Source organism: Bos indicus, chromosome 3, assembly GCF_029378745.1.
Source record: "Bos indicus isolate NIAB-ARS_2022 breed Sahiwal x Tharparkar chromosome 3, NIAB-ARS_B.indTharparkar_mat_pri_1.0, whole genome shotgun sequence".
Classification (NCBI taxonomy): Eukaryota; Metazoa; Chordata; class Mammalia; order Artiodactyla; family Bovidae; genus Bos; species Bos indicus.
Window position 1 is genome coordinate 102,441,017 of NC_091762.1, and position 25,505 is coordinate 102,466,521.

General features: G+C 43.1%; 1 protein-coding gene across 10 annotated transcripts in view; it reads right to left on the bottom strand.

The window, feature by feature from the left end:
• The window catches only part of ST3GAL3 (ST3 beta-galactoside alpha-2,3-sialyltransferase 3), a 215,630-nt gene that overhangs the window by 69,119 nt on the left and 121,006 nt on the right, over positions 1-25,505 (bottom strand). For all 10 annotated transcript variants that reach the window (XM_019957647.2, XM_019957644.2, XM_019957643.2 and 7 more), the window contains one exon: positions 4,643-4,735. In XM_019957647.2, coding sequence (XP_019813206.1) covers positions 4,643-4,735 — 93 coding nt within the window. The remainder of the gene's footprint in view (positions 1-4,642; positions 4,736-25,505) is intronic.

The window sequence follows — 25,505 nt, forward strand, 5'->3', positions numbered from 1 at the left end:
TTTGAGCACTACTTTACTAGTGTGTGAGATGAGTGCAATTGTGCGGTAGTTTGAGCATTCTTTGGCATTGCCTTTCTTTGGGATTGGAATGAAAACTGACCTTTTCCAGTCCTGTGGCCACTGCTGAGTTTTCCAAATTTGCTGGCATATTGAGTGCAGCACTTTCACAGCATCATCTTTCAGGATTTGAAATAGCTCAACTGGAATTCCATCACCTCCACTAACTTTGTTTGTAGTGATGCTTTCTAAGGCCCATTTGTCTTTGCATTCCAGGAGGTCTGGCTCTAGGTGAGTGATCACACCATCATGATTTTTCTGGGTCATGAAGATCTTTTTTGTACAGTTCTTCTGTGTATTCTTGCCACTTCTTCTTAATATCTTCTGCTTCTGTTAGGTCATTCCGTTTCTTTCCTTTTTGGTGCCCATCTTTGCATGAAATGTTCCCTTGGTATCTCTAATTTTCTTGAAGAGATCTCTAGTCTTTCTCACTCTATTTTTTCCTCTACTTCTTTATATTGATCACTTAGGAAGGTTGTCTTATCTGTCCTTGCTATTCTTTGGAACTCTGCATTCAAATGGGTATATCTTTCTTTTACCTTTCACTTTTCTTTTCTCAGCTACTTGTAAGGCCTCCTCAGACAACCATTTTGCCTTTTGCATTTCTTTTTCTTGGGCATGGTTTTGATTACAGCCTCCTGTACAATATTACAAACCTCCATCCATAGTTTCTCAGGCAGTCTGTCTATCAGATCTAATCTTTTAAATCTATTTGTCACTTCCACTGTATAATCATAAGGGATTTGATTTAGGTCATACCTGAATGGTCTAGTGGTTTCCCCTACTTTCTTCAACTCAAGTCTGAATTTGCAATAAGGAGTTCATGATCTGAGCCACAGTCAGCTCCTGGTCTTGTTTTTTGCTGACTGTATAGAACTTCTCCATCTTTGGCTGCAAAGAATATAATCAATCTGATTTCAGTATTGACCATCTGGTGATGTCCATGTGTAGAATCTTCTCTTGTGTTGTTGGAAGAGGGTATTTGCTATGACCAGTGTGTTCTCTTGGCAAAGGTCTGTTAGCCTTTGCCCTGCTTCATTTTGTACTCCAAGGCCAAACTTGCCTGTTAATCCATGTATCTCTTGACTTCCTACTTTTGCATTCCAATCCCCTATGATGAAAAGGACATCTTTTTTGGGTGTTAGTTTTAGAAGGTCTTGTAGGTCTTCATGGAACAGTTCAACTTCAGGTTCTTCAGCATTACTGGTTGGGTCATAGACTTTGTTTACTGTGATATTGAATGGTTTGCCTTGGAACTGAACAGAGATCATTCTGTCATTTTTGAGATTGCATCCGAGTACTGCATTTTGGACTGTTTTGTTGACTATGAGGGCTACTCCATTTCTTCTAAGGGATTCTTGCCCACAGTAGTAGATACAATGATCATCTGAATTAAATTCACCCATTCCAGTCCATTTTAGTTCACTGCTTCCTAAAATGTTGATGTTCACTCTTGCCATCTCTTGCTTGACTATGTTCAATTTACCTTGACTCATGGACCTGACATTTTACGTTTCTATGCAATATTGTTCTTTACAGCATCAGACTTTACTTCCATCACCAGTCACATCCACAGCTGGGTGCCGTTTTCACTTTGGCTCAGCCTCTTCATTCCTTTTGGAGATATTTCTCCACTCTTCTCAAGTAGCATATTGGGCACCTACCAACCTGGGGAGTTCATCTTTCAGTGTCATATCTTTTTGCCTTTTCATACTATTTATGGAGTTCGCAGGTAAGAACACTGAAGTGGTTTGCCATTCACTTCTCCAATGGACTACATTTTGTCAGGACTCTCCATCATTACCCATCCATCTTGAGTGGCCCTACATGGCATGGCTCATAGTTTCATTGAATAGGACAAGGCTGTGATCCACGTGATCGGTTTGGTTAGTTTCCTGTGATTGTGGTTTTTGTTCTGTCTGCCCTCTGAAATGGGTGAGGATAAGAGGCTTGTGGAAGCTTCCTGATGCGAGGGGCTGGCTGCGGGGGAATTTGGGTCTTGCTCTGATGTGCTAAGTCACTTCAGGCATGTCCGACTCTTTGTGATCCTATGGACTGTAGCCCGCCAGACTCCTCTGTCCATGGGATTCTCCAGGCAAGAATAATGGAGTGGGTTGCCGTGCCCTCTTCCAGGGGATCTTCCCAACCCAGGGATTGAACCCTTGTCTCTTATATCTCCTGCATTGACAGGCGGGTTCTTTACCACTAGTGCCACCTGGGAAGCCCTGCTCTGGTAGGCAGGGCCATACTCAGTAAATCTTTAATCCAATTTTCTGTTGATGGGTGGGGCTGTGTTTCCTCCCTGTAGTTCCTTCCCTGAGGCCAAACTATGGTAGGGGTAATGGCTACCTCCTTCGAAAGGATTTATGGCAGCACACCCCGAGGCTCTCAGGCCTGTTGTATTCAGTGCCCCTAACCCCATGCAATGGCACCCCACTCCAGCACTCTTGCCTGGAAAATCCCATGGACGGAGGAGCCTGGTGGGCTGTGGTCCATGGGGTCACTAAGAGTCAGACACGACTGAGCAACTTCACTTTCACTTTTCACTTTCATGCATTGGAGAAGGAAATGGCAACCCACTCCAGTGTTCTTGCCTGGAGAATCCCAGGGACGGGGGAGCCTGGTGGGCTGCCGTCTCTGGGGTCGCACAGAGTCGGACACGACTGAAGCGACTTAGCAGCAGTAGTAGCAACCCCATGGAGGTCACTGTCAACCCATGGCCTTCGCCAGAGACTCCTGGATGCTCACAGGCAAGTCTGACTCAACATCATTAGTCATTAGTAAAATACAAATTAAAATCATAGTGAGAGACCGCTCTCAACCTACTAGGACAGCTAAAATAAAAAAGATGGATATCAGGGATGTAAAGCAATTAAAATCTTCATACGCTGCTGGCAGGAAGGCAAAAGAATATAGTCACTTCTGAAAACAGATTGACAAATTCTTACAAAGTGAAGCATACATCCTCTACACAAATGTTTATATTAGCTTTATTTATAATAGCTAGAAACTGGAATTAACCCAGATACCTTTTGACTGCTGAATAGATAAACAACATAAAATGTCATGCCTGTATAATGAAATACTATTCAGCAATAAAAAGGAACAAACAACTGCTACAGATATGCTTGAATCTCAAATGCATTATACCAAACAAAAGAGGCAGACTCAAAAAAACAATTATATATTATGCAATATATCTTAGAGATTATCCTATTATCAGCATATATGGATTCAGAGGAGCCCTTGGGGTGGCTAAAAGCAAGACACAGGACAATAATTACAGTCTGTTCCTTTTTATGGTATATTGGCTGTCTCTGGGGTCTGGAGTGGAAGTAAATACCCTTTTGTACTATTGAGTTCTTTTCCCCATGTGCTTGTATTACTTTCAGTTATAAAATCCACATGCAGGTCAAGGAAAACTCACACGTGTCTGGCCCAGGGGCCTGAGCCCTGTAGGTCTGAGAAAACCTATGTAAGAATATGGAACATACTGCCAGACCCTGAAAAAGTGCTCAGTAAATAGCTGGGAGAAGCAAAATACTGGAATCAAGTCAGAATGCAGAGCCTGGACAAAGATCTCTATCTGAACACCAGATATCCAGCCAGCAGAGCCCCCATTTTATACAAGGAGCTAAGCTTGAATGGCTTATGTTAGGAAAGAAAGAGACCATAATAGCATTCCTGTGCAAGGACACTGTGTGCCCTAACCTCATCCTCTAAGGGATGGGGTGCATACCCTTCCCCCAGTGAGCAGAGCCCACTCCAAGAGGCCACCCCAAGGGCTCCTCTGGTGGTCTGAGTGCTACATCTTGACTCCCAGAGGTCCTGAGCAGCCCCTCCTACAACCCCTTGAGTCAGATACTCCTATAGCTCTCTGATGGAGTGAAACAACCCCAAGGGTCTCACTGCACTCAGACTGCAGACAAGATGATCACAGCACATTAGGCTCTTTTCCACACCGAGGCTTCAGGAAAGAAAACCCGAAAGGAAAAGGCAGATAAGCAAGCAAGGCCTCTTAGGGGAATTTAGTGAAAGGATCTCCCAGGGTTTGGCAGGTCTTCTTTCAGCAGCCTGCAATCAAAGAAATCAGGAACTCCAGGACGCCAAAGGGACAGAGAGGGAAGGTGCCAAAACAGCCAGCCTCAGCAACTCCTCTGCTCTATTTCCTGCTTTATTTGGACATGCCTCCCTGAAGCCAGGTCCGAGCTTCTAAAAAGGACTATGAGCTTCTGTGCTGCGGAGCACTGTCTGGCTGCCTCTGGATACCTGGCTTCCGATGGGGAGCACATAGGTCCTACCTCCTCTTTCTCCTCTGCAGAAACGAGCTGTGCTGGCAGGTACAAGCTCAGAGAGGATGAGGTAAGGTGTAACCAGGGCCAAGGGTAGGACTAGGGTAGGAGCCAACCAAAAGCAAAGTTATTTCAGGCATTCAGGCACCCACAGACTCAAGGATGCAGGAGAGAAGACATCACAGAATCTCACTTTCTCAGGAGCACACCACTTGCCACCAGGGGCAGGTGTGTCTGAGCCCTGGGCCATGGACCGGGCTAACCAGGTGATGGGAAGAAACCCGAGCACTTACCGGGGGAAGATGGCAGTCATCAAGGCCGAAGCATAGCCAGGCTTGCAGGTTCCCTCTGAAAAGTTTTCGTACTTGGTGGCTAACTCTGCAGGCCTGTGGGGAGATAGGGAGAGTCATAGCTTGCCGGGCAGTGGTTACTGTTTCATGAAGAGCTGTTGGTGTTTAAACCTTGAATCAAGCTTCATTTCCAACAATCAGCACTTCAGTCCCTTTTCCACACCAAGTTTCCAGAGGCGGGTGGAGGGGAGGAGCCAGGACATTCTAAAGGAATAAGTAGATAAACAACAAGGCCCTTCTGTGGAATTTGGTAAAAGGAACTCACTGGATTTCAAATAGATTCTTTGCAGTAAGCCTGGTTGCAAGGAAATCAGGAATTCCATCCAGGCTCCCAGACTAGGAGATTGGCGCCCTGGAGATCTAAGGAGAGAGCTCCCAGGCTTTGATAAAATCACAGGCACAGCCTTTTCAACCTTCTTGAATGTTTCTACGTGTCCAGCCTCATCTGCCTTTATTCTCTCACACATACTATGGTCCAGCCAGTGGGAAGTACTCAGTGCCCTGAATATATATCAAATATATGTTGGGGGGTCTCATTGAGTATGCTCTCCTGCTATCCTATTCCCTCTGCCTGGAATGTTCTTCCTTGTTCTCCTCCTTCTGCTTCCTGGTCCTTCACAACTCAGCTCAGATGTCAGTTTCACTGGGAGTAACTCCTAGATCCCCAGATTGGGCCAAGTGCCTCCTCTGTGCTCATTGTCCATCTACCACCACCCACATTACACGCTTGCCCACAAGGGCACTTGCCATACTGAACTACAACTGTTGGTACTATGTCTCCCTCATGGCGCTGTGAATTCCCAAAGTCAGGGTCTGATTTAACCCTGTAAGCTCAGTTCCTTGCACAGAGAATGGGCACACAGAAGACCTCATCGATTTTCTGAAGGAACTCTCACTGACAATCTCAGTGCACTTGCACTGGAAATAAGGCAATCTCAGGAGTCCACAAGTCAGACAGCGCTGACTATCTTTCAGAAGGCTTGTGAGTTCTAGCCCTGGATCTGTTGCTGCGTGACTGTAGTCAAGTCATCTCACTTCTCTGGTCTTCAACATCTGTATGGGTTCCACATGGGGCTGGAGTCACTGCCCTGCCTCCCCAAACCCTGCTCAGTGCAGTCTAGAGAAAACCAAAGCGGAAGAACAGGACCCATTCCGTGACTGCTGGGGCACCTGAGGGAGGTCTGGCTGCTGGCCAGTTCCCAGCCCCAACCTCCCCCGCCTCCATCCTTGGGCCAGCTGCCAGCACGCTGATGCCCAGCTGCTCTGCTGTGCCAGGGCCCTGCAGCAAGTCTTCCCTTAGGGCTGCCTTCTACAGGGACAGGGGTGCAGTGGGTATGGGGTGGGGGAGGTTGGTGCCTGTACAGGACAGCCAGAAACCATGATGCCACTGTGATGCCACTGCCTAGCGTGTATCATGTATGATTTCCTCAGCCCTGTGATCCTGGCCCAGGGCCTTATTTGGAGCAACTGCTCATTGAATTTAGACAAACTCTCATCTGTATCTACATGCATTTTCTTCTAGAAATCTACATTTTCTTAGTCTTCCCTAACAATGAAATTTAAAGCCTGAAATGCAAATACAAATGCTGAGTGACAAGTCATAGTTGGGCCTTTATTTTGCAGGCAAAAAAAGGTCAAGGGTTTAACAAGAGAATTTACATAACAGTATTTTCTTATGGAAACAACTGTATTTCAGAAATGAAACATAAACTTCAGTGCAACTACTGAACCTACTGGAAACTTCTGGACTAGGCACAGTGACAGGAACATTACAGGTTTCTTCAATTATTCTTCTCAATAGCCATGTGAGTAGGGTGCTGTTAATTATTAATTTACATAGAAGCTCAGAAAGATGAAGAGACTTATTCAAGGTCATACAACTAGTAAGTTCTGGATACTATTTGAACCTATCTTTCTCTGACATGAGTGCAGGAGCTCTTAACAGGACACTGCCCTGGCGTGGATCCCAGTCAGTGCCATCACAGAGAGTCGCACAGAGTCCAGGGACAGCACGAGCGGTCAGTGCAGCTGAAGATGGGGTAGAGAAGCTCTCTGGCAGTGTGTAACATTCAGTGAGGCACTAAGAGTCCCTCATGGCCCCCCATCCCCTTGCCTGCCTCTTACTGTTGGTTCCTATGGTCTTTGTGAATTCCAGAAAGTTCCACAAAGCAAAGGAAAGATGGATGGCCACTGCCTCTTTAACACAGTGCATTGCAGAAATGCACGTAGAAATGCATGTACAACAGCGAACCTTCAGCCAAATCTTTCCTCTCTAATAAACACCATCAACTTCTGGCGAAGTTCCTCAAGGATCAGGGCTGTGGATGTACAGAAACACAGATGGACCTGGAGGGCATGATGCTAAGTCAAATAAGTCAGACAGGGGAACACAAATTCCGCATGGTATCATGATTATGTGGAATCTAAAAAATACAACAAACTAGGGAATATAACGAAAAACAAGCAGACTCACAGATATAGAGAACAAACTAGTGGTTACCAGAGGGAAGGGTGCGGATGGGCAAAACAGGGGTTGGGAGAGTGGGAGATACAAACTATAGGGTGTAAGACTGGTTCAAGGATGTATTGTACAACACAGGGAACATAGCCAATATTTTGTAACAAGCATTAGTGGGAAGTAGTCTCTAAAAATTGTATAATAATGTTTAAAAATTAAAAAAAAAAAAGAATTGGGCTATGGAATAGTCCAAGGTCTGTGCACTCAGGTAATCCATAATGGAGAAGAAAAAGCCCAGACAAGCAGGAGCATGGGAGGCCAGACGCCGACAGGAAAGGCTCTTCCCATGGCTACGCAGGGCAGTCAGATGTCCCGGATGGAGCAGCTCAAAACCAACTCCCCCACTGAGAAAGCAACAGTAACTTCTAAAACACACAGCCCTGGGCATAGCGGGCCATGTCAAGCTATTACCAAATTAAAATGCCTTAGAAATGGCCTCCCAACTATCCCAGTGAGAGAAGAATAGGGGGAGTGTTGGGGACTCTGAGTCATGCAGCAGGCTGGGACCTCTGGGGCAGTGAGCGGTCAGAACCACCAAGATTAACTGTCTCCAACTCCCTCGGGCCAGAATGGTTAGTTTCTCTAAGGCGCTCACACTCCAAATGCCAGGAGGCCCCCACAGATGTCTGATCAAATCATTCAACCCTTGTTCTTCTCGTGCTCTGCAGCTGGCCTTTCATTTGGGGAGATTTAGCATGTGGACCAGTAAGAGCACCCATTGTCCTGCAAACGTGCCTACCAAGCGCCTGGGGTGAAGAGTGTAAACCACTGCGCTCTTCAGAGGAGATCCAGATGGAGAAGCTGGCACCTAAAAGAAGGAACCAGACTTCCATGCCTCTGCTTCACTGAGAAGCACCGAGTTTAAGGAATCAGGTCAAAGAACAAACGGGTTGTAAGTGGGAAGAACACAGGACCTGGAATTAGAAACTTTCACAAAGGACATTGCAAGCCGCGTGACCTTGGGCAAAGGAAGGACAATCTGATTCTCAGCTTCTTCATCTGCCAATGGGAACCACTCGATTCCCAGGGATCTTGGAGGATGTGGTGAGAAAGGACATCTGGAGGGGCTGGCTGGTCTCCAGAGCGCCACACAAATAATTCATGAAAAGTGAGGTGGCAGAGGCAGGCGGCAAGACGGTGCCGGCTTCGAATACTGGGCTCAAGTGTGGATTCTGTCCTGGAGAGAGTCCTAAATGATTTCCAGTGGGAGAGTGCCCTTGATCACCATGTGTATTTTCACGATCAACATTTGGGAGGTGAGGAGGAGCATGGCAAAAGGCTGAAAGAAGCAGCGCCTGAGATGGAAAAATACCCAGGAGAGAGTGTGATGTCTCAGTTGGCAAAGGAAGGAAGGGTCTTAAGGAGGATGCAGGGACCAACTGCATCGAACATTGTGTGGGGCCTGGGAGGAGGTGGCCATAGGATTGATGGCTGGATCTGCCAACACGGGGGTTACTCTCGACCTTGAGCAGAGCTGTTTCCCCGGAGTGGGAGTGAAATGGTGATTTCATTGGGTTTAAGAGAAAACAGAATTGGAGCCAGGGAATAATAGACTTCTATTTTTAGAAGTTTTGTTACAAAGGGAGACAATGAAACGGGGCAATAGCTGGAGGGAAAGCACAGGGAAAGATTTTTTTTTTGAGGTTAGGAAAATCTTTAGCATGCATATAAGCTGGTTAGAATAAGAGGAAAACTCATGCATGGGGCAGTAGAGGTGGGACCGCTGGAGAAGTCTTGGAGAAGGTGAGAGGGGGAAAGTAGAAGGGCTGGCTTAGCTCTGTCTACCCTGCCCTCCCCTAGCCAGTGACCACCTGTTTATCTTGAACATTCAGTTAAGCACCACTTCCTTCAGGAAATCTATCGTGATGGCTTCCGCTGCCAAGCAGAACCAGCCTCCCATGCCTGTGGACCTCATTTTACCTAGCACTGACCTTCACCTGACCTTGCTCACTGGTTCCCATGTTCTCTGTCTTTCCCACCTCCTGGCCTTCTGTCCTCTCATTCACTCAGTCACTCAGCAGATATTCAGAGGCAACAGAGTCCCTCTGCTTGGGCCTATAGCCTGGCTCCACCACTTACTAACTGGGCATGTTATTTAATTGCTCTATGACTTAATTTCCACATCTTTAAAACTGGAATGACACTAACTCTTCATAAAATTGTGGGGAGGATTACACTGAGAATAAAGTGCTTAGTGCAATGCCTGGCACATAGGTCTCCCTCTCCCTCGGTACATGCTAACTCTAACAGTCTTGCTGTTGTTATGCCCTAGATGCTGGCCTGGGGTTGGAGATACAATGATGTCTAGGATGGGAATACGGCCTAGCACTTGTCACCCTGACGAGTAACTATCCATTTAGACATCTTTCTCTCCCAGACCATGAAACCTGAGCATAGTGCCCATCACAAAGGACCATGCATGGCACTGAGAGTATGAGTGCCTGGCAAAATGTTTGTTGGACTGAACTCAGTTGGTTACCTTGACTTGGAAGGTGAACTGACAGGAAGGGTGGGGGTGAGGTGGGGTGGGGATGGGGAAAATGAAGAGTGGACTTTGAGGGTTAGGACTCTGTAGATCAGTGATGGGCATCTCATGACCAATGGCCTAATTTCTAGAACATCTCAGAGAAGACTGAACTTAGAGCAGCCCCCTATTGTGCCCCCTTACTCCTTCCCTGAGCTAGTTTACTAGAAGCAGTTCAAAGAACTGGTTGTGAGAATGAAACAAGACCATAAATGTAACACACCCAGCACACAGCCTGACAAACCGTAGTTAACAAGTATTAGCTTCTTATCAAGCAAACATAGCAACTTAATTAAGGTAGCCAGTCAACATACGACTGTGCTGAGAGGGCTGGCATGATGAACACACAGCAAAGAGTCCTCAGCACAGAGCTCATCCCGCCACTGCATCTTCAGTTCTGTCCTCCTGAGCCTCCTGGGCGAAGATGCACTTTTCCAACAACTAGAGAGACGTCTATGGAATAGTGACATGATTTGGGAAATGGCAGAAGCAGCTTAGGTTAGCTATAGTAATCCTAGCCTGTCACTAAACATTTTCATTTTCTTTTCCCCGAAACAACTTTTATGTAAGAAAGGTTATTGAATACTGCCAAAGATCCTTTCAAGCTCCAAGATATAGAGCTTTCTCCCTCAGGATAATTTCTATCTCCTCTGACTGCCTCTCCCTCCGTGACTACAGGTCTGCTGGCTCTTCTTAAATTATCTCCAGTCTTTCCATTCACCCACATTTGGGGTGTGCCGATCTGTCCTGCCCTGGGCATCACTGACCCTTTGCTCTTTGTGAACTCCACTGCAGACTTGGGCTTCTATACAGTGTTGCCCACTTAGAGTGATCTATGGTCAACTTGGTGGCACTGTCTTATGCCTCTTTAAGAGAACAGGGACTGCTTGATCTGTGTCATCTGGAATTTAGGGTATTTCTCAGCTCTGGAGGCCCTGCCTCTCAGCTCCTGTTATTGGGCACTGCAATACCTTCTCAGCAAATCAGCCATTCTGCTCTCTGATCAGTGATTCTGAAGCTGACATTACTGCAGTTTCTCTTTGTCTCCAAGGCCCTGTTACTTTACTTCATTTTGGCTGGGAGGATGCTTTCCAGGAAGCTCTTGCAAATGCTTTTAGCCTGAGCTATACAGGTAGTTCTCACCAAGACTCTCCACCAGGAATCTCTTTTGATTACTCCAATTTTGTTTCTACATGTGTGTGTGTGTGTGTGTTGTGTGTGTGTGTGTTTAGTCACTCAGTCGTGTCTGACTCTTTGCAACCCCATGGACTGTAGCCCGCCAGGCTCCTCTGTCCATGGGATTTTCCAAGCAAGAATACTGGAGTAGGTTGCCATTTCCTGCTCCACGGGATCTTCCCGACCCAGGGATCCAATCTGCATCTCATGTGTCTCCTGAATTCACAGCTGATTCTTTACTGCTGTGCCACCTGGGAAGCCTCTTTTTTCTCCATTCCAGTTAAAAATGCATACTCTTCTGGGTGGTAGTGAAAAGAACAGAGGAATTAGCATTTACTGAACATAAACTATGTGCCAGACAGTTGACCTAATTACCTAATATAGCTTTACAGGAATCCTCTGAGGCAGAAGAGCCCTTAGATCCAGGCACGTGGGGCTGAGAGAAGCATGGTTGGAAGATGTGCTGTTCTATAAATTTTCAAAGGATAAACTTCGGTAGGGATTACATTGAATCTGTAGGTTGTTTTGGATACAATGGGCATTTTAACAGTATTAATTCTTCCAATCCATCAGTATGAAATATTGTTCCATTTATTTGCATCTTCAATTTCTTTCATCAGTGTCTTATAGTTTTCAGTTTAAAATCTTTCATCTCAACTAAATTTATTCTGAGGTATTTTATTCTTTTTGATGCAATTGTATATGGGATTGTTTTCTTAATTTCTCTTTCTGATAGTTCATTATTAGTGTATAGAAACACAGTTGATTTTAATATACTGATTTTGTATCCTGCAACTTTACTGAATTTTTAAAAATACTTCTGACAGGTTTGTTTTTATTTTTGGTGGAATCTTTAGGAATGTTAAGTCATCTGCAAGTATAGACAGTTTTACTTTTTCCTTTTCAATTTGGATGCCTTTTCTTTTTCTTGCCTAACTGTTTTGGCTAGGACTTCTGGTACTACGATGGAAAAAAAGTGCCAAGAGTGGACATCTTTGTTTCGTTCCTGATCTTAGAGGAAAGACTCAGCTTTTTTACCATGGAGTATGATGTTATCTGTGGGCTTATCATAAAGAAAGAAAGAAAGTGAAGTCGCTCAGTCGTGTCTGACTCTTTGCAACCCCATGGACGGTAGCCTACCAGACTTCTCCGTCCATGGGGTTTTCCAGGCAAGAATACTGGAGTGGGTTATCATTTCCTTCTCCAGGGATCTTCCTGACCCAGGGATCGAACCCGGTCTCCTGCATTGGAGGCAGATGCTTTAACCTCTGAGCCACCAGGGAAGCGGCCTTTATTATGTTGAGTTACATTACTTTTTATACTCACTTTGTTGAGAGCTTTTATTATGAATGGATGTTAAATTTTGTCAAATGCTTCTTTTGCATCTACTGAGATGATCATACGATGTTTCCCTTCATTTTATTAATGTGGTGTATCACATCAATTGATTTATGGATGTTGCACCATCCCTGGATCCCTGGAATAATCACAGTGTATGATTCTTCTAATGTACTGTTGAATTCAGTTTGCTAAAATTTTGTTGAGGATTTTTATATCTATGTTCATCAAAGATATTGGCCTGTAATTTTCTTTTCTTGTAGTGTCTTTGTCTGATTTTGGTATCAGGATTAGTGCTGACCTCATAAAATGAGTTTGAAAGTGTTCCCTCCTCTTCCATTTTTTGGAAAAGTTAGAGAAGGATTGGTATTAGATCTTCTTTAAATGTTTGGTAGAATTCACCAGTGAAGCCATCTGGTTCTGGACTTCTGTTTGTCGAGAGGCTTCTGAACACTGATTCAATCTCCTTACTCCTAATTGGTCTGTTAGGATTTTCTACTTCTTCGTGATTCAGTCTGGGTAGTTTCATATGGTAAGTTTAACATGGCCACAAAACTAATTACAATTCATGTTTCCCCTGCATACTCTGCTTAAGACTTACATTTATGGTCATTGTCAACAAAGTGCAGTCACAGCTTTCAGAGTTGCTGGAATCCAGTATTTGTGGGCAGCATGCAGGATAACGTCGTGTGGTATCAAGATTAATGATGTAACCAGCATGAAATAAAGGGAACTAGAGAACTGAAGAGACAAGAAGATCTACATTGTTTCTATAAAACAGGTTCCAGAAAGTCCTGGCACTGTAAATAATAAGAGTACTGCTACCTTTTTTAGTGGTAGAAGATGTGAAATTAGTCAGGAATGATATACCTGACAATTAAAAAAAAAAAAAAAGATGAGATGGTCCCTGAACCAGAAAGAGAGAGTATCTGGATACTCTAAAGATACTTCAGGTGCACTGATTCAATAATAAACACAAATCTAAGTATCTCTTCTTTCCTGTGTTGTTCTAAATCCTCATCAATAAACCATTACATCTCAAGTGGATGGACTTGTTTATACAGCAGAGACCTTACAAAAATATTTAGCTGGGGCTCCACACATCCTAGGGCTTCCCTGGTATCTCAGCTGGTAAAGAATCCACCTGCAATGCCAGAGACCCTTGTTCGATTCCTGGGTTGGGAAGATCTTCTGGAGAAGGAATAGGCTACTTAGTCCAGTATTCTTGGGCTTCCCTGGTGGCTCAGCTGGTAAAGAATCAGCCTGCAATGCAGGAGACCTGGATATGATCCCTGGGTTGGGAAGATCCCATGAGAAGGAAATGTCTACCCACTCCAGTCTTCTGGCCTGGAGAATTCCATGGACTGTATAGTCCATGGGGTCACAAAGAGTCAGACACGACTGAGCAACTTTCACTTGCACTTTCTGCATATCCTTGGAGCAGCTCTACTATTTATTATCATTCTTGACAAGGGAAACTGATTCTAAAATCCATCCTTTTTTCCCACCAAAGCCTTTGCTTGCTTTGGTAGAAAGAACAGTGGGCTTAAAGGTAAAAAGACTGGAGTTTAAGAAAGTAACTCTTACACTTAGTAGTTGTGTAACCTCAGGCATGAGATAATCAGTTCCCTTAACTCTTAAAATAGCTAAAATAAATAGGATTGATGGGAAGATCAAATGGTTTCTTGCAACAATGGAGGTCAGAACATTGTTTAAAGGTTATACAAATGTCAGTAACTGTTTCTACTCTTTTAATGTTTGACTTCTACTTTTACTGCTTCTAGATCACCTGAATTATCATCATAATTTCACTAATTTAATGAGGAAAAAAACTGTTCCAACTCACTTGGCTGTCTCCAAATTTCTGCTCTATAGGTAGGGAGATCGGGAGGCTCCTGGGAACAGAGAAGGAGGGCCACTGAAATGAGGCAAACATCTCTAACACAAGGTCTTGTCTTCAACTGGCCAGTCCATATCTGAGCTCAATGGGAAGGCTAAATCTCATAAGAACTGTAGCATAGTATTTACTGATCTCTTTAATTTTTCCTTTTCCAGAATGTCATACAGTTGAAACCATGCAGTATGTAGACTTCTCAGACTGGCTTCCTTCATTTAGCAATATACATTTAAGGCTCCTCCATACCTGCTCATGGCTTGATAGTGCATTTCTTTTTAGTGTCAAATAATAGTCCATTGCCTGGATGTACTACAGTTTGTTTATTCACTTATGTAATGAAGGCCATCTCAGTTCCTCCCAGTTGTTGGCAATTAAAAATGTTTTAAAGGTAATTAAACAAAAAGGCCTTTATTACTGTACAGACTAGAATAATGTGCAACATTTGTGCCATACTGCAATATTTCTGTGCAGTTTTTGTATAGACGTAAGTTTTCACCTCAACTGGGTAAATACCTACAAGAGTAATTGCTCTTCAGACTATGTTTAGCTTTTATAACACCTTGCCAAAATGGCTGAACCGTTCTGCATTCCTGCCAGCAATGAACGAGACTTCCTGTTGTTCCTCATCCCTGCCCGCATTTGGTGTGTCAGTGTCTTGGATTTTAGCCATTCTAATAGGTGTGTGGGGATATTTTATTCTTGTTTTAATTTGCATTTCCCTAATGACACACGCAGTTTCCCTGGTGGCTCAGTGGTAAAGAATCTGCCTGCCAATGTAAGAGAAATGGGTTCAATCCCTGGGTTGGGAAGATCCCCTGGAGGAGGGCATGGCAATCCATTCCAGTATTCTTGCCTGGGAAATCCCATGGACAGAGGAGACTGGTGGGCTACAGTCCCTGGGGTCACAAAAGAGTCAGACACAACTTACTACTAAACAACAACAACAAGGACACATGACATGAGCATCTTTTTGTGTGTTTATTTGCTTTCTGTATATCTTGTCAGATGAGGCATCTATTAAGGTCTCTGGCCCATTTCTACCTGGGTTTGTTGTCTTCTTATTGTTGAGTTTTAAGAGTTCTTTGTATATTTTGAATAAGTCTTTCATTAAACAAGTGTTTTGCAAGTATTTTTTCTAATTCGTGGCTTGCGTTTTTATTCTTTTATCAGTTTCTTTCACAGAAGAAAAGTTTTTAATTTTGGTAAGCCAGGTTACTGATTTTTTTTCTTTCATGAATTGCACTTTTGGTTTTGTATCTAAAAACTCATTGTCAAATCCAAGGTCACATAGATTTTCTCTTGTTACCTTCTAGATGTTCTGTGATTTACATTAAGATTCCATTGCCTTGCCTATGCTCCTCTGTCACAGATCAATTGACTGTATTTGTGAATTTCTATTCCTGTACTCTACTCTATTCCATTGGTCTGTTTGTCTATTCTTTTGCCAATACCATGCTTTCCTAATTATTGTAGCTTTCTTGTAACTCTAATGTAGGATCAGTCTTTCAACTTTACTCTTCTTTATCAGTTATTATGTGGACTATTCTCAGTTGCTTGCCTTTCTATATAAACTTTAACACATTATTGACTGGAGATGGTATTAACACTTCAGGCATTAGTTTCTGCAAAAATCCTCTGGTCAATAATATTTTTAAATAAGTTTGTTGCTATCCATAAAATAACTCACCAGGATTTTAACTGAGATTATGTTGAACCTATAGATCAAGTTAGGAGGAATCGCCATCTAAACAGTGTTGGATCTTTCTATATGTATTTTTGTGTGTGTGTGACAATATAAATGATATTGTGTTTTAATTTCAAATTCCAATTGTTCATTTCTGGTATATAGGAAAGCAACCGACTTTTGTATATTAACCTTGTATCCTGCTTCTTTGCAACTAACTGCTAGTTAGTTCCAGGAGTTTTTTGCCAATTCTCTGGAATTTTCTACATAGTCAATCACATCATTTGTGAACAAAGACAATTTTATTTCTTCCTTCCTAATGTCTATGCCTTTTATTTCCTTTACTGTTAGCTAGACCTTTCAGCGGGAGAAGGAAATGGCAACCTACTCCAATATTCTTGCCTGGAAAATCCTGTGGACAGTGGAGCCTGAAGGGCTGCTGTCCATAGCGTCACACAGAGTTGGACACAACTGAAGCGCCTTAGCATGCATGAATGCACTGGAGAAGGAAATGGCAACCCACCCCAATATTCTTGCCTGGAGAATCCCAGGGACAGAGCAGCCTGGTGGGCTGCCATCTGTGGGGTTGCACAGAGTCGGACACGACTGAAGCAACGCAGCAGCAGACCTTTCAGCATAATGCTGAATAGGAATAGTAAAGAGGGACACTGTCTTTTCCCCAAACTTGGATTTCTCAGGGCTCCCCTGGTGGCTCAGCAATAAAGAATTCACCTGCAATGCAGGAGACGCATGTTCAATCCCAGGGTCATGAAGATCCCCTGGAGAAGGAAATGGCAACCTACTCCAGTATTCTTGCCTGGAAAACTCCATGGACAGAGTAGCCTGGCAGGCTACAAGCCCATGGGGTCGCAAAGAAGTCAAACACAACTTAGCGACTAAACCACCAACACCACATCTAGTTTCTCATTATCAAGCAAGATGTTAGGTATTGATTTTTTTGTAGATGTTCTTTGTCTAATTGAGCAAGCTTCTTTCTATTCCTATTTTGCTGAGAGTTTTTCCTAAAATCATGATTGGATGTTGAATTGTATCAAGTGCTTTTTTGCATCTTACAGATATAATCATATGGCTTTTCTTCTGTAGCCTGATGTGATGCAACACAGTAAGTGATATTCTAATGTTGAACTAACCTTGTATATCTGGAATAAATCCCACTTCATTAAGATGTATGGTTCTTCTTATACACTGTTAGATTCAACATGCTAATATATGTTGAGAATTTTTGCATTATGTTCATGAAAGATATTGGTCTGTAGTTTTCTTATAATGTCTTTATCTGGTTTTGGTTTCAGAGTAATGCTGGCTTCACAAAACAAATTAGGAAGTGTTCCTTCTGCTTCTATTTTTCTGGAAGAGATTGTAGAGAACTGGTATCATCTTTTCCTTAAATGTTGGCTAGAAGTCACCAGTGAAACCATCTGAACCTCTTTTTTCTGTGTTTTTGTTTTGGAAGGTTGATTATTGATTCAATTTCCTTGGTAGATACAGGCCTTTTCAGATGATCTATTTCTTTTGCATGAGTTTTGGTAGTTTGTGTCTTCCAAGGAATTGGTCTATTGCAGGCAGAGTTGTTCACAATAGTCCTTTATGACCCTTTTAAAATCCCTGGGATCAGTAGTGGTGATCCCTCTTTCATTTCTGACATTAGTTAATTTGTGTCTTCTCTCTTTTTTTCTTGGTTAACCTGGTTAGAGGTTTATTGATTTTATTAATATTGTCAAAGAATCAGCTTTTGATTTTGTTGATTTTTCTCTACTGATTTCTACTCTTTGTTCCTATGATGGCCTCCTAAGTCTTATTTTCCTTTCCATTTCTGTTCCTCTCCAACCCATACACTTTCCTGCAGCCCAAATCATCTTCCTACAAGTCAAAACTAATTACGTTTTTCAACTCCTTAAAATACTTCAATGGCATCTTTTGTCTTCAAGAAGCCCAAACTTCTTATTGTCTCCTCCAAAGCCCTGTATGATTTGGTCTGCCCATTCCTCCAGACTTATCATGTCTCATCCTTAGACATCATGGAGTTTTGACAGCACAGAAAAGACAGATATTAAGTTTTTACACAAATATTTATTTCAGTTATACATAATGAAGAACTATTTAAGTAGGCCAACAGAATGTACAAGAACTCTGAAATTGATTCAGATTTTAAAAGACTCTGAAGAAAAAACTAGAGAAAGGGTTGATAGCCAAAAATTAATATAAAATGGATTTTTGAAAATAGTATTTAGAGACCTAGAGAGCATAATGGAAGCTTTTTTTTTAATTACAGAAAAGAAGGCACATCCCAATGTACTTTTTCATTAAAAAGGTATATAAGGACAATACAGAGAATGTAAGCTCAAAAGAAATAACGTACTCACAATCTGACTGCCCTAGTGCAACTGATACTACATTCTGCAGTAGTTATTACACTGTATTCAGATGTGGTTATAGTGATAGGCTTGAAGGTGATACCCTGGGTCTCAACCCTGACATGTTAGAATCACCTGGTGAAACTTTTAAACATAAAGGTAATTGAGTCTGATTCCTAATCAACTAAACCAGGACTCTGGGTGGCAAGATCCTGGGTTGAGAAATACTGTATATAGACATGTCCTGTGTACAAGCAGGGGCCTCCCCTTAAAGGTGAGTTTATTTTTGGTATCACTCACCTGGGAAAGTGAGTTCCTCAGACAGGAAATGCACTGTTTTAGAGCAGTATTAGACTCACATGGGGAACTTTAAGAATCCCAGTGCCTAGGCCACACCTCAAGTCAATGACTTCAGAATCTTTAAGGGGTGGGAGGCAGGCATCAGTAATTTTTTAAGCTCCCCTGGTGATTCCAAGGTCAAGGTTAAGAACCACTGTGCTGAGAGCTCTGGATGAGCTACCAAGTGGGAATTTGACTTTTAAGATCTTGACCACATAGGTATCAAGAAATCTAGGAAGAAATGTGAACAGTGAGTTGTGAAACAGGCTAGAAGTCACCAAGCTAAGAACCCAGTCAAGTCCTGCAACGCTGTGCTCTCCTCTTGTGAACTAAGTATGGCCCTGGCTTCAGCTGTCTACAGGAGAGACAGAACTCTGAATTTTGCAAACCAGACTATTTTGAGTTTCTTTTACTCTCAAGGTTTATTTACCTGTTGTCCTCGTTGAATCTGTAGTGAAATATTTTTAGCTTTGCTAAGAGAAACCAAGAGAAAAGTTTTGTTGTTTCTGTTATTATTTCTCTTTTTAAAGTATTAAAGAGAACCTGTGCTCTCTGGAGTCAACACAATGGTGAAAGCAGGCTCTTAAGTGAGAGACCCTCCAGGAGATGGTGAAACTCAGGATTAAAGGCAAGGGGAGTCCACATTCATGCACTCCCATATCCCCAAATCTTCCAATACTGGGGGGAATCTGGGCTTTTTTATTAAAGATGGCACTATTCTTTCTCAGAGCTTCTTCCTCTGTCTTTAACTGATTTAAAAAACATTTATTGAGTATTTACTATTCACCACAAACGTTATACTAGCGTTGGGGATGGATCTGTGAGCAGGACATTCACAGTTCCTGCCTTGATAAAGTTTACTATATAGTGGTTCAAATTTAGGATCAAATTGACAGTGCAAATTTGGGGGTAAAAAATAGAAAGCGATGTTGAACATCGAGACAAGTAGGATGTTTGGTGCCAGGCTGAGAACATTTTGAATGCTGGCTTCATCACCTGTACTTCTGTGAACACAAGGAAATTACTTCTATGATTAGTTTCTCATTTAATACCGCCTACTTCAGAGAGTGATCTGCCAACTCACGCATTCAACCAACAAATATTTATTAAGCAATCAGTAAGCACTAGGCAATGTTTTAGGTGGTAGGAAACAGTAGTGAACAAATTAACTCCCCCCGCCCCAAAACACACACCTTAAGTGGGAGGAGACAGACAATCAACAAGTAAGTGGATTTCCAATAGTGATAAACACTGGAGTAAAATGACAAAGTAAAGGGAAGAGGAATGCCAATGGGGGATGGGTTATAATTTTAAATGGCACAGTCAGGGGAGACTTCACTAAGAAAGGGAAATTTGAGCTAAGGTCTGAAGAGGTGAGAGAGAATGCAATCTCTGTAGGTATCTGGAAAAGAGTGTCCCAAATAAAAGAAGGAGTAAATGCCAAGATTGACCTGGGAGTATTTTAGGAACAGCAAGGACTCCAGAATGGGCTTCTGAGGTAGCACAGTAGTAAAGAATCCACCTGCCATCACAGGAGACATAGGTTTGATCCCTGGGTTGGAGGAGCAGGATCCCTGGGGGAGGAAATGGCAACCCACTCCAGTATTCTTGCTGGTAAAATCCCATGGACAGAGAAGCCTGGTGGGCTATTGTTCATGGGGTTGCAAAGAGTCAGACATGACTGAGCACAAGACATGACTGAGCACTGGCCAAGGAGGCCAGTAGGGAATAAAAAACAAGGAGAGTAGTAAGAAAACAGGGGTCAAGACTGTGTAGGGTCTTGGTGGAGCATGGTAGAAACTCTGACTTTGAGATTTCCCTTGTGGTCCAGTGGCTAAGACTCCACGCTCCCAATGCAGGGGGCCCAGGTTCTAACCCTGGTCAGGGAACTGGATCCTACATGCCACAACTAATCAAATTTGAAAGCTGCAACTAAAGAGTCCTCATGCCTCAATGAAAACTGAAGACCCTGTGTGCTGCAGCTAAGACCCAGCACAGTCAAACAAACTCTGACTTTTATTCAAAGAGAAATGAAGAGCCATGAGAGAGTTCCGATCACTGAAGTAACCAGATCTATCTTGCACTGTAACAGGATCACTGGGCTTCAGTATGCAAGTAGACCTTAGGGTGGCAAGTGGGAAAGCAAGGAGAGCAGCTAGAATGCAACAATGAGGTATGAGGACGTTACGGCTGCTGCACAGAGTTAACAGTGCTGGATGTAGTGAGAAGCGGTTGGATCTAGAGGTACGTACGGTAAAGCCAATAGAGTTTGTTGATGACTAGTTTGGTGTTACGGAGAAGGCAATAGCAACCCACTCCAGTACTCTTGCCTGGAAAATCCTATGGATGGAGGAGCCTGGTAGGCTGCAGTCCATGGGGTCGCCAGGAGTTGGACACGACTGAACGACTTCACTTTCACGCATTGCAGAAGGAAATGGCAACCCACTCCAGTGTTCTTGCCTGGAGAATCCCAGGGATGGGGAGGCCTGGTGGGCTGCTGTCTATGGGGTCGCACAGAGTTGGATACAACTGATGCAACTTAGCAGCAGCAGCAGCAGCAGTTTGGTGTTAAACATATGATGCTATGATCTTTGACCTGAACAAGTGGAAGGATGAGGTTGCCATTTACTTGGGTAGGCAAGATCTGGGAGGCAGGGGGTATGAATCAGGAGGTTTTTTTCTGGACATGTTAAATGTAAGATGCCTAATATACATTCAAGTAAAGGAGGCCACTGGATAAATGAGTATGGAGTGTGGGGAAAGAGAAGAGATTGAACTATAAATTTGGGAGTCCTCAGCATATAGATGACATGTAAGCCATGAGCTCTTCAGGCACTCTGTCTACCAGATCTAATCCCTTGAATCTATTCATCACCTCCATGGTGTAATCATAAGGGATTTGATTTCAGTCATACCTGAATGGCCTAGCAGTACTCCCTACTGTCTTCAATTTAAGCCTGAATTTTGCAATAAGGACCTCACAATTTGAGTCACAGTCAGTTCCAGGTCTTGTTTTTGCTGACTGAATACAGCTTCTCCATCTTTGGCTGCAAAGAATATAATCAATCTGATTTTGGTGTCGATCATCTGGGGATGTCCATGTGTAGAGTCATTTCTTGCGTTGTTGGATACTGCTTTAATGGCAAAGTGAAGAGGAACTAAAGAACCTCTTGGTGAGGGTGAAAGAGGAGAGTGAAAAAGCTGACTTAAAACTCAACATTCAAAAAACTAAGATCATGGCATCTGGTCCTATCACGTCATGACAAATAGAAGCAGAAAAAGTGGAAGCAGTGACAGATTTTATTTTCTTGGACTCCAAAATCACTGCAGACGGTGAATGCAGCATGAAATTAAACGATACTTGCTCCTCGGAAGGAAAGTGATGACAAATCTAGACAGTGTATTAAAAAGCAGAGACATCACTTTGCCAACAAAGGTCTGTCTAGTCAAGGCTATGGTTTTTCCAGTAGTCATGTATGGACGTGAGAGTTGGACTATAAAAAAGGCTGAGCATAGAAGAACTGATGTTTTCAAACTGTGGTGCTGGAGAAGACTCTTGAGAGTCCTTTGCACTGCAATATCAAACCAGGCAATCCTAAAGAAAATCAACCCTAAATATTCATTGGAAGGACTGTTGCTGAAGCTGAAGCTCCAATACTTTGGCTACCTGATGCAAAGCTGACTCACTGAAAAAGACCCCGATGCTAGGGAAGGCTGAAGGCAAAAAGAGAAGGAGTGGCAGATGGTAGGATGGTTAGATAGCATCACCGCCTCCATGGATATGAATTTGAGCAAACTTCAGGAGATAGTGGAGGACAGATGAGCCTGGCAGGCTGCAGCCCATGGGGATCACAAAGAGTCAGACACGACTTAGGACTGAATAACAACAAGACATGAGACTGGATGAGGTCATCTGAGTGGCTGTTTTGAGGAACAGGTAACACAGAAAGTACCTAGTATGGCCCTGGGTATATAGTAGCTGCTCAATAAACACTTTATCCTGGCAGCCATAGGGGATTTGGCAGTCTGTTCTGGAAATAGTAAGCTATGCCTCAACATGTGTTTTAGACTACCCCATGTTTATAGGTCTTTCTTGATTGGTTTGGTTTTCACAAGCCTTTGGGAGTTAAAAGTTGTTGGTTTTGGCTTCCATATCCTTGTATCTTCACACAGAATTCCTTATGAAATGAGGCTGAACATTAAAGCCTCCATGCTCTTGCCCACATGGCAACCATAAAACCCCACACTGTGGCAGCAGACAGGAGCTTTCCCAGAGCACACACCCACACCCAGTTGAAACAGATGACACTTCCATTTAATTAAATCAGCTTCCAGAAGGCTGACATCAGCTTAGGAAAAACACACCTGGACACCGGGCTCTGGTGCCTTCACGGCTCCAGATGGCTCTTGTCTCCGCTGGACTGATGGGCACATTCCCGGCTCCCGGTGTCATCTTCCTCATAATTGAGACTGAGATTTCCTCAGGGTTCTGTCCGAGGGCTCTGCTTCCAGATACTGGCAGGCCTCACTCCCTCTCTTTTGTTGAGTCTTTGCTAAAATCTACCTTTTAAGGAGGATTGCCCTGACTATCCCATTTAAACGTGCAGTCTCTTCTCCAGCATTCCCTTGTCCTGCTCTATCTTCTTCCACAGCACTCATCACCTTCCAAGATACTGCAAAGCTTGTTGATCACACTTTCCATTTACTGACCACCTGTTCACTGGTATATCCACAGAGCACAGAAGACTGCTGACACATGGTAGCTACCTAAGAAGCTGTGAATGAAGGAGAAAGCGCTTCTCTCTTCTCTCAATGTCTGGGCACAGCCTGCAAGCCTGAGCCCTGTTCTAGGACCCTCCACTTGGCACAGTAGATTCCTTTTGGAGAACCCAGAGTCTCTCCAGGGGCCAGACTTGAAACTTCTGGAGGTATCATCCAATTGGGCTGCAGCTGAGTGCATGGAGCAGCCTGAGTGCCCAACCTCCAGGGAACACATGTTCTCGGACAATTCTTGGACAACTATGAGGCCAACAAAACCCAACTTGCCACCCTCACATCCTGTTATTTACTCCCTCGATGCCACCCTCATCAGTTCTTTTGTGCCCAAGTCACTGCTCTCTGCTTCTCCTTGGTCCAGTCTCTCACTTCTCTCCCCCATCACCACACTATAACTCACCATTGTCTCCCATAAAGCCTCATTTCCTTACAGCCTCAACTTCTTCAGTGAATGTTCCTTCCATCTTCTAATTTCCTAGAAACCTGGGTCTCCCCTGAAAACACCATTTCCTCTACAGCCTTGTGATGGAGGCAGCTCTTTCTTCTATACCCTATGCATCTGAAGATCCCTCATACCCTCTTTGTACTCCATTTATGCTTCTGAGTCACTAGTATGTCATCTTTCTTTACAAAAACAAACAACAAAAAAGGGACTTCCCTGGTGGTCCAGTGGCTAAGACTCCATGCTCCCAAGGCAAGGGGCCCAGGTTTGATCCCTGGTCAGGAACTAGATCCCACATGCCTCAACAGAGACCCGGCACAGCCAAATAAATGAATAAATATGAACCAAAATGAAAGCCTGTTCATTGCTCATACTATCCAGAAGTACTACTTTCTTCCCTCCCCTGCTGTTCTCATTCACTCCCTCCCACTTCACTTACACTTCAGCTCACAACACATCCTTTCCAACCAAGCCTGTAAGGCTGTTCATGTGGCTTAGAATTTTCAGTTTTATCCCAATAACAAACCATACAGTCAGTACTCAAGAAATATTTTCTTTTTTTTTTTCAAGAAATATTTTCTAAGTGAACAAGTGAATAAATGAAGTCTGGGGCAGGAGGCAAGCTGAGGTTCAGGTCTCATTTTGGGGTATATGCTTCCCAGGTTACCAGACACTGATAAGGGTACAGCACAGGTTGTATCTCAACCTTGGGTGATTACTTTTATCCCCACTTTATACTAGGAAACAGGCTAGCGGTTAAATAACTCACTCAAGATTACAGCTAGTAAGATGTGGAACGGGGCTTTAAAAATCCACATCTGATTCCACAGTCTACATTTTTAACCTCCAAAAAAATACTGCCTTCCTGAAGAATACAGCCTGCTGTTAAAGGAAAAGATCTTGTACAGCTCCATAAGTATTCTGAACAATTTTCATAGTCCTGACAAGTGATTTTGTCATAAAGACACAAGCAGCAGGGAATTCTCAAAGGAAACAGAAACCACTTATTACACAAAAACATAATTAGAAGAATATAATGAAGAACAAAAAAAAAATCCAAGATACTTCTTTCCAGGTTTTTGAAGTGTCATTTGATATAGAGGTATTTTAAATGTATTTGTATAAACAGCTTACCCTTGAAAAACAAGTGGTTAGGGGTGCTGACCCTCCACACAGTCAAAATCTGCACATATAAATCTGCATATAACCACATATGTGGTTCCTCCATATCCATGATTCTGCGTGCTCCAATTCATTCAGTCACAGATTGTATAGTACTGAACTGTGTACTGTTGAAAAAAATCCACATATAAGTGGATGCACTTCAGTTCAAGGGTCAACTGCAATAGAATTTCAAGAATAAAAAACACCTGGGGTGGAGAGGCAATTCCCATGCAGATATATCTGTGCTGCATTCTCAGTGAAGGGCCAGCATGTATGATTTGTGAGCCAAATCTGACCCACTATCTGTTTCTGTGAGATAAGAATGTCTTTTACATTTTCAATGGTGGGTTTAAAAATTAGAAGAATAATACTTAATGACATAAAAATAACATTAAATTAAAATTTCAGTGTCCATAAATAAAAAGTTTTGTTGGAATACAGCTAAGCCATACTCATCTGTATGTGTTATCTATGGTTGCTTCCACAACACATCAGCGGAGACAGGTGTGACAGAGATAGCAAAACTCCCAAAACTCAGAGATATTGACCATCTGACTCTACAAAAAGAGCTGG